At 39.7% G+C, this 9,288-nt stretch overlaps 1 protein-coding gene across 6 annotated transcripts; it reads left to right on the top strand.

The window, feature by feature from the left end:
• Positions 1-323: 323 nt before the first annotated feature.
• On the top strand, positions 324-7,733 carry pomgnt2 (protein O-linked mannose N-acetylglucosaminyltransferase 2 (beta 1,4-)). Of its 6 annotated transcripts, none has more exons than XM_057835424.1 (2): positions 324-539; positions 5,343-7,733. In XM_057835424.1, the coding sequence occupies exon 2, from the start codon at positions 5,387-5,389 to the stop codon at positions 7,181-7,183; it is 1,797 nt and encodes a 598-aa protein (XP_057691407.1). In that variant the 5' UTR covers positions 324-539; positions 5,343-5,386; the 3' UTR covers positions 7,184-7,733. The 6 variants fall into 6 exon arrangements, with proteins under 6 accessions (XP_057691407.1, XP_057691409.1, XP_057691410.1 ...); XM_057835426.1 differs by having other exon boundaries at positions 325-539; positions 5,463-7,733; XM_057835427.1 differs by having other exon boundaries at positions 325-539; positions 5,460-7,733.
• Positions 7,734-9,288: the final 1,555 nt, after the last annotated feature.

Raw genomic sequence — 9,288 nt, 5'->3', positions numbered from 1 at the left:
GCATCGCTGACTTTTATGTGCCGTTTGAAAATCGGTTGAAAAGTGAGCTATTTCAAACTACACGCTCCTTTGAATATAATATATTGTTCTCTAACGGCCCCACGCAAAATGGCTAAAAAAGTGATGACAATCGTCTTTATTGGTTCACAGTGCACAACAGTCATCTAGCTTAATATATGTTATCTCTTCAGGACAGGGGGGGCTGCCATAGACTTCCGACATGTAAGATTAGATCTCTAAAGGCTGAGTCGCTGCGTACGTAAGTTCTCGCCATATTGCGACGGAGTTTATTTCTGGCAATGACAGATACAGAACCAGGCGCGGGTTTGTGACGTCAAGACCCTTCGAACGCACGCTTCGCAGGGTACAGAGCTTACAATGGAACACAGCATGCGAAATGGGTCAGTACTTGGTCTGACACTTATGACGTTTTCAAGTCAAAAATCTGAGTACGGACAAGGATGCATCGTCCCCGGTGTTGAAAATCGGCAGTGCGTCTGTTCAGACTTAAGGCTTTGTGCTGCGGTCTCCGCCCGGTGGTGAGTTTCCTCAAGGTACATGTGTATTAGCGTTTTCATTTGTAACGTTTCCTTAAAATTTTGTGATTACAAACGGTGTTGGTCATTCTGCAATGAGTCAATTGAGTCTTGCTACACCAGACGTTCACTCACTGATTTGCCCAACACGATGTTTATTGCATTGAAAGCCGTTCATGGCAAATTAATGTGCTGCAAAACCAAGCTATGATTGTACAAGATTATATCTTAAAGTGCGTTCATACTTTTTTTCGATTGCATTTGCTCGCGTTATAGCAAGCAATCACTGCAATTACGCGACCCCATCGCCCCCCCCCCCCCTTGTTTTTTTTTTTTTTGTTTTTTTTTTTTAACCCTCATGCATGCGCGTTGAGGTTTTGGCTCGCCTATCAATGCACAGAAGGCGAGTCTTGCGACATTTGCTTGAGTTGTACCTGTCAACAGGACCAAAAAAATTAATACTGTACTAGCATTTATGGTCAGCATTGACATGTACCTGCTTTATATCAAGCTACTTGCACAGCATTCGGTGGGTCAAGGAGCACAAGTTATTTGAATGGGATTCCGCTAGGGCATGGGTTGTCCAAGCTAGGGCCCGTGGGCTAACTGCGCTGCCGACTTTTTGTTGGCCTGCAGTAAAATGAAACGTAACTGTGACACAAATATAAATAACCAGAACTTGGAGACATGTCACTTTCTGGTGATTTTGGGGTAGTTATGGATTACGTCCTGTTGATATTTAGGCTATTCTGGGTCTGTCTTTTCAACAGTGGTGCCTCCAGAAATTTTTCATAGGGGTGGCCAGATGGGGCCACTTAAAATCTTGGGGTGGCACACCAAAACTAAAATAAACTCATAATTTCAGGTTTTCATTATATTATTGCAGTAAAAAGGTCAGGGGAAAACTATCAGAAAGACTTAAGGACACGGTTACTGATATACTTGGTGCATTGTGTAATATTTGATGTTACTAATGATTTAATGTGCATAGTCCATAATCCATAGTCCATAGTTGTTCAGTTTATTCCGTTTTTCACGGCCGTCTGAATAGGGTTCGTCACTCAGCACAAAATGGATTACTCGCTATGCACATTTTTGGTACTTTATTAGGCACAGCAGCACACAGCAGAGCACAGCAGGTAATAACCTAAAGTAAAACATGAGTACAATAAACAAAATGTATCTGTATATAAGGTACAAAATTAAATAAAATGCAACAAATAAGCATAACTTCACTTACTCTTTTATAACTATTATAACTGATATAAACTACAATATATTTAAAACCAGGGGTGCACATAAGTGGTCCGCATGTGCGCATGCATACTGGACGTAGACAAACGCGCTGGCCCTCAACGGTTTCCATACGCTTTTGTGTATGGATGGCTGACCTCTGTATTTGCAGGGGACACGAGAAAATCACTTCTCAAAATGTCAAAGAGGCAGGCCCCACTGAGTAATTATATCCGTGTTCCCCCACCCCCGTCAAAAGACAGACGACAGAGACGTCACCGGAGCTACCGGAAAAAATGACTTTTGCTTAAAAGTGGCTGCAGGAGGTACCATGGCTATAAGCAAATGATGCTCGCACGGAAATGGGGTACAACATTTGCCGTGAGAATCCCAATGTCGTTAATAAGAGCAGCACATTTTATGTAGGGTCAAAGAATTTTAGCCATCCAAACTTTGAAAAACACGAAAAAAACAGAGCATGTGGCAATTAAGCAAACTATCGATGTCAGACAGGACCCCACTCGCCCTATGGACAAGTGGCGGAAAAAAGTTATTGAAGAACAGCGCCATGCACTGACAAACATGTTTTTGCTCGCATTTCACAAAGCTAAACATGCACCTTCAATGAGCTCTTATCAGGAGGACATCCCACTTTTACAAAGGCTTGGAGTTAACGTGGGAGCCGAATATGAATGCCCTTTATTTTGAATTAGTGCTTTTATTTTTATTTCTTTACATTTCACTTCAAAGTAATGGCAATTTTGTTGTGCCAGTTGATGTTAATCAAGCGTTAATTGTTTATATAATTAATTAAAGGTAATTGGCTCTAAGTAAAGCTTGTCATAATTTTATCGCATCAGGCGGGTCGGCTCTCAAGCTCAATGAGACCAAGTCACGTCTCCAGGTCCTCCTCTGAGAACCTGGGCAAAAAAAATATGTGCACCCCTGTTTATAACACAGTATGATTTTACTACTACAACACATTGATTTTAGGATTACGTATTACTATCGTCACCAGTAACTATTACCGGGTATTTCTCATGTGAAATATATGATATGTAAACATTAAGGGTGTAACGGTACATGTATTTGTATTGAACCGTTTCGGTACGTGGTCCTCGGTTCCGAACGGAGGCGTACCGAACGAGTTTCTGACCTAATGTAAAGTGCTGTCAAATTTAGCGCGTTAACGGTCGGTAATAAATTTTTTGAATTAATCACATTGAAATATTTGACGCATTTAACGCAAGCGCGGAATGCCCGCTCATGCATCCCATAATCCCACTGTTACTTCCCACAGAGGGCTCCCTGTTGCTCCGCTGTTGAGTCGTACTGGAATCAAACCCCGGTGTGTTTAAATATGCGTCATTGTAGCATTACCTATCAGTGGCGACCCCGCCCCCCTTCTGACACCCGAGTTAAATCCAACAATAGTCCTGGCTGTGCATTTGGGATGAAATGCATAACTGATGCCACAACAATCTAACGATATACTGGCCACTGGGGTGCCTGGCCACCCCCTGGTGGCGCCACTGATTTTGATTAATTTTGATTTGATTTTGGTTGGTTCTGGGGCAATCTGGGTCATTCCCTTTGGATTTTCTGACGAGGTCGGACCGTTATGAATATTCGTATGCATGTTGAGCTAAATATAAAAGCAAATGCATGTCTTTGCATCAGATGAACAGAAGAATTGTTAAGAAGGTTTAAAATAGGGCTGTCCCAAACGATTATTTTTTTCCCTATTAGTCTGCATACGTTTTCTTTACGATTGTCGACTGGTCTAATAATTTTTTAATGAACTTTTTTTTGTTTGTTTTTTACTCATCTTGCAATTACATTTTTGTTGACAATTATTAATTCACAACAACATTGTGGAACACTTAAATTCTTCATTAAAGTACAAATTAACACATATATATAACTAATAAATCACAAATAAACAATGAGGTCAAGTGCTGTTAGCATTAATAGTACAAAAGAATGAAATGTAAACAGATTCAGAAGACAGTGACTTCAATTTTCCAACATGATTCAAAACAATGCTTTCTTTTTCTTTTTTTGGCATGTCCTGTATGGCATGTCCTATATTGTTTTCATCATTAGAGAGAGCACCAGCAGAGTATATGAATAAATGTCACGTCTAGAGTAAAGTACGTGAAAAAATCTTAATGATGCAAGTTAATACAACGCTCTAACGCAGTAATCGGACCAAATAAATCAATTTAAAAAAAGAACGAAATTAAAGTCGTAATATTGCTCCGGGGAAAAAAATTTGCAATATTACGTTGGGGTAATGAAGCTGTGAGCCGCAACGCAATTTTACATACGTGTAACGTCACCTAGAGCTATTACAAAGCATTAGTATAAATTCTTCTATTTATTATGATTTGATATAGATGAAACGAAAATAATCTGGATTTCCTTATTGGTAAAACCGATTCTAAAACACAAGATGCTTTCAATATTGTTGATTTCAACAGAGGCGGCAAAGCGCTACGTAAAGTACGTAGCTGCTTATTCAGCTACATTTGCTCGATGTTAGACCCTAATACTCTGTTGTACAACCCACATTAAGCCAACTTCAATTTAAAAAAATGTCATTCTATGGATTTACGATCCACCAGCTTGTTGTCTCCTACCATCTTCCAAAATTATACTTTGGTGACGTCACTTCAAGTGTTCATTCACGGTCGACGTGGTGCCGTGGTATGGAAGCTTGATGTAGAGTGTACCCTCCTTTGTTTTGTTGAAATGGGTCCGTGCTTTGGTCACTCCGGTGTGCTTTTTTGGCCTTGTGCCGCTTTCCCCGCTTCAATCCCTAGCGTGCTTTCTATGCATATACTTTTTAAACCCTTTATTAACCATGGACGGGATGGTGTTCTTGTCGACCCATTTACGTCATCGATGACATCGACTACGTCGACTAGTCGAGACAGCTCTTGTTTAAAGACACTGCTGATGAGCTGGAATTGGATGCAGGTACGATGTCGGCAACTCATCCCACAGCTCTAACAAAACAATCTTACCTGCAAAATCATGCTAGTAGTCATACTAGCGTCGCTAGTATAGAGCACAGCTATTCTCCCAGTACAACCCAACTGCGTCATCACCCCCAGCGTGCATTGTGCGTGTAAAACATGGTGCCCTCCGTCGGTCAAAACATGTACTAAATATTATAGATTTTTAAATCAATGGCAATATTTTATGTGTTCCTAGCATAACATATTTTAGTAAAAGAGAACAGTTTATTAGAGCCTACAAGGTCCGTGGTTCGCTTTAAAATATACTTTTTCGGAATGTAATTTAACTGAAGGGAAAAAAAGAGCCAATGAATGACGCAATCCGAACTCTGAGGTTTTTTTTGTTTTTTTTGTTCCTATGTCACCCCTCAAACAATATCTACAAAGAAGTAGCGTGTGTGGCTAGTATTCATACAAATCCTTCATCATTTATTTCATAAGCTAAAAGTAACGCTACATGCTTAACCTCTTTTTCTTATCTCCTCTCCTTCTTCCTGCCTCTCTTCCCCATCCCTTCCAACTGTCTTCTCTTGCCATTTCTCGCCAACAGATATTTGTGTTATTCTTAGACGAAGATCTTCAACAAGAGCAGTGATGCACACTTCGGCGTTTGGCTGCAAAATGAGTTTGGGTTTACTTTTTAATGGACTCCTTATTTCTGTGCTAGCAGCTTTACTGTGGGAGTACTCCAAGTTGAGAGAACATGCAGCGGTGCTACAGGAGGAGTTGCACATGACGCAGAAGACCCAAGAACTTACGCAGGATCCTATAGACTATCATCTCGCCCTCCAGACTCTTCATGAAGATGGCACCCGCATGGTGTGCAGCAGCAAAATGCACACCGATCGGATCTGCCGCTTCGATTACCTTTGCTACTGCACTGAGGGCGATGAGTTTGTGTTCTTCCATTCTAATTATTCCATTATGTTGCCAAATTTGGGTTCGAGGCGATTTCAACCCGCTCTGCTCGACATGTCCTCAGTAGAAGATCACAATACCCAGTATTTCAACTTTTTAGAGCTACCGACTGCTGCTTTGAAGTTCCTGTCCAAGCCTGTGTTTGTTCCAGATGTGACATTTATTTTTAACAGGTTTAATCCCGACAACATAATGCATGTTTTTCACGATGATCTTTTGCCTGCCTTTTATACTATGAAACTGTTTTCAGATCTGGATGAGAAGGCACGGTTGGTGTTCATGGAGGGTTGGGGTGAAGGGCCACACTTTGATCTTTACAGACTTTTGAGCAACAAACAGCCACTACTCAAAGAACATCTTAGAGACTTTGGAAAGCTCATTTGCTTTACTAAATCTTATGTGGGTGTGTCCAAGATGACAACTTGGTATCAATATGGTTTTGTTCAGCCACAAGGGCCCAAGGCTAACATTTTGGTCTCGGGAACAGAAATTCGACAGTTTTCTAAAGCGTTTCTGGTTAAAATGAACATCACGAGAATTGAAGAGGCAGACAAGGACGCCAGTGGTGAGGAAGAGAGCGAGAAAGAGGAATACATCGTTCTATTCAGTCGCTTGACAACAAGGCTAATACTGAATGAAGGTGAGCTCATCACCGCAATGGCTCGCGAGTTCCAGATGAAAGTCTTTAAAGTTTCGCTAGAAGAACAGTCATTTCCCACCATTGTCCGCCTTGTCAGTGGTGCTTCGATGCTAGTGAGCATGCACGGAGCCCAGCTTATCACCTCGCTTTTTCTCCCCAGAGGAGCTGTTGTGGTTGAACTTTTCCCCTATGCTATAAACCCAGAGCAGTATTCTCCTTATAAAACGCTAGCCACCCTTCCAGGCATGGATCTGCACTATTTTTCATGGAGGAACATGAAGAAGGAAAACTCTGTGGCTCATCCAGACAGACCTTGGGAACAAGGAGGCATAGCTCACTTGAAGAAGGAAGAGCAGGCGCGAATAATGGCTAGTAAAGAAGTATTAAAGCACTTGTGCTGTCGCAACCCAGAGTGGCTCTTTCGTATCTACCAGGATACTCTCGTTGATATCCCTTCACTCCTTCAAGTTCTAAAGGAAGCTATGAAAAGTAGACTGAGCTTCAACAAGTCCAAACCCACCAGTAAGATTCATCCAGGCAGGGTCAGGGAAGCCCAGTGTCAAACTTCTGTACAAGCTACTGACAAGGCACAACTGATCATTTCCTGGAAGATCCCGTGGAATCTGAAATACCTGATAGTAAAGGAGGTTAAGTATGAAGTGTGGATACAAGAACTAGGAGAGAATACCTACATGCCTTACATCCTTCAACAGCATAACTTCACCTTTTCAGAAAACATTAAGCCTTTTACCACCTACATGGTATGGGTCAGGTGTATATTCAACAGCAACCTTCTGGGTCCCTTTGCTGATGTTCTTGTATGTAAGACTTAAGGTTGCCATACAATTGAAATATTCATTTTGTGGAAGTACGTCATGAATAGTTTGCTGTCATTGAAAATGTCAATTCAAAGGTTATGGATTGGAATTACATTTGTAGCAGTTTTAAAAATAGAAGCTGTTGTTCGGTGTGTTGGCCTCAAAAAAAAAAAAAAAAAAGACAACCACTTTTGTTTTTGTTTTTATTTTCCTCCTGCTCAATGTTGCTTCACCTGAGTACTAGAAATGCCCCGGAAAGTCAGCGGGCTAAAAGTTCAGGCCCGAACATTATGATGCAAAGTGTGGTTTTGGTGTTGTTCCTTAGCACTTGTTATTCACTGAAAGAAGCAATCTTACCATGACATAACCAAGAGCCGTTTGGCCTTGCAAATTTCTCTCTCGCGCTTGCTAGCCAATACAGTGGTACCTCAAGATATGAATAAAACACCACATTCTATTTTATAATAAGGGTAAACCAAGATGAAATAAGGGGCAATTACATTTGAAACATTCAATATACCTAACCTAACTGTAATGAAGTAGATCATACGACATATTGCAAAAAAGAAGGGGGGGGGGGGGGGGGTCTTCCCCTTTCGAGTGTGGCTATGTCTGAAAGCGAAAGTAATACTAACAATAGGCCAATAGGAGAGCAGGTTCTTCGTACCGAGCATGATGGGAAACATTCTTAGCAAGAGGGCAGCAGGATCTTATGGCACTGTCATGCTCTCTGATTGCCTGTTTTTATTTGTAATGCTTTTTCGCCCCCAAGTGACGCTTAACTAGTTTGAGTTATATTCTTATTTTGTTTCATATATATATATATATGTGTATATATCTATATGTATATATGTGTATATATATATGTGTGTGTGTGTATATATATATACATTAGGGCTGTCAAAATTATCGCGTTAATGCGCGGTAATTTTTTAAATTAATCACATTAAAATATTTGATGCAATTAACGCACATGTCCCGCTCAGAAAGTATTCTGCCTTTTGGTAAGTTTTACAGCAAGGCTTTTTGTGCTGTCCAACAGCGAACTCTTGTGGTCGCTTTGCGACATGGTTTATTGTTTTCTTGCCAGTTCATTATGGCTGCACGACGTCTCGGGCTGATAATGTTGTGCTTATATGATCCTTGGACAAGATTTGTCCGTAAGTATGGTTGTTGTAAAGAATGTACATATTATGTTAGTAAGCGAAATGTTATATTTTTTGTATGAGACGCTTTTTGTTTATGTTTAGTGAACCTGTATAGCGTGCTAAGCTAACGTTGTTGCTAATGCAATGCTTGTGTACTTTTATTTTGTAGTTTTACGACGGTCTAAAGAGGACAATGGTTTGAGGCCATTTTATTAATAAATCAGATGAAAAAGGAAGAAGTCTTAATTATTAAGGCGTCGTTCACTAGCTGTCTAGCTTTGGAAAAAGTAGACGCTTCGGAGTGAGGACAGCATAGACAGATTTAAATGACAGTAGAGTGAAATGCCCACTACAGTCCTTATGTACCGTATTTTGAATGTATATATCCGTCTTGTGTCTTATCTTTCCATTCCAACAATTTATTTTACAGAATATATATATAATTTACTGAAAAATATGGCATATTTTATAGATGGTTTGAATTGCGATTAATTACGATTAATTTTTAAGCTGTAATTAACTCGATTAAAAATTTTAATCGTTTGACAGCCCTAATATATATATATATATATATAATATATATATATATACAGTGGGGAGAACAAGTATTTGATACATTGCCAATGACCAATGGGTTTTCCCATTAGCAGTGTATCAAATACTTGTTCTCCCCACTGTATATATATATATATATATATATATGTATATATATATATATATGTATATGTATATATATGAAAGTATGTATGTATATATATATATATATATGTGTGAGCATGGTGTAGCACAATGTGGTGTGTGTATTTCGTTTGTTGACGTTTATAGTCATATGTAATTGGATTATTGCATTACTGCGAGCGCTAGTTGTCTATTATAGTAGGTATCTTTCGTATGATGAATATTATTTTTGGGTTATGAAGTGGGAGAAAAAAAGGAAAATGAAATGTTTGTGTCCTGAAGCTTTCGTATCTT

This window comes from Corythoichthys intestinalis, chromosome 4, assembly GCF_030265065.1.
Source record: "Corythoichthys intestinalis isolate RoL2023-P3 chromosome 4, ASM3026506v1, whole genome shotgun sequence".
Classification (NCBI taxonomy): Eukaryota; Metazoa; Chordata; class Actinopteri; order Syngnathiformes; family Syngnathidae; genus Corythoichthys; species Corythoichthys intestinalis.
The sequence above is the reverse complement of the archived record's forward strand: the minus strand, read 5'-3'. Positions and strand labels throughout refer to the sequence as shown.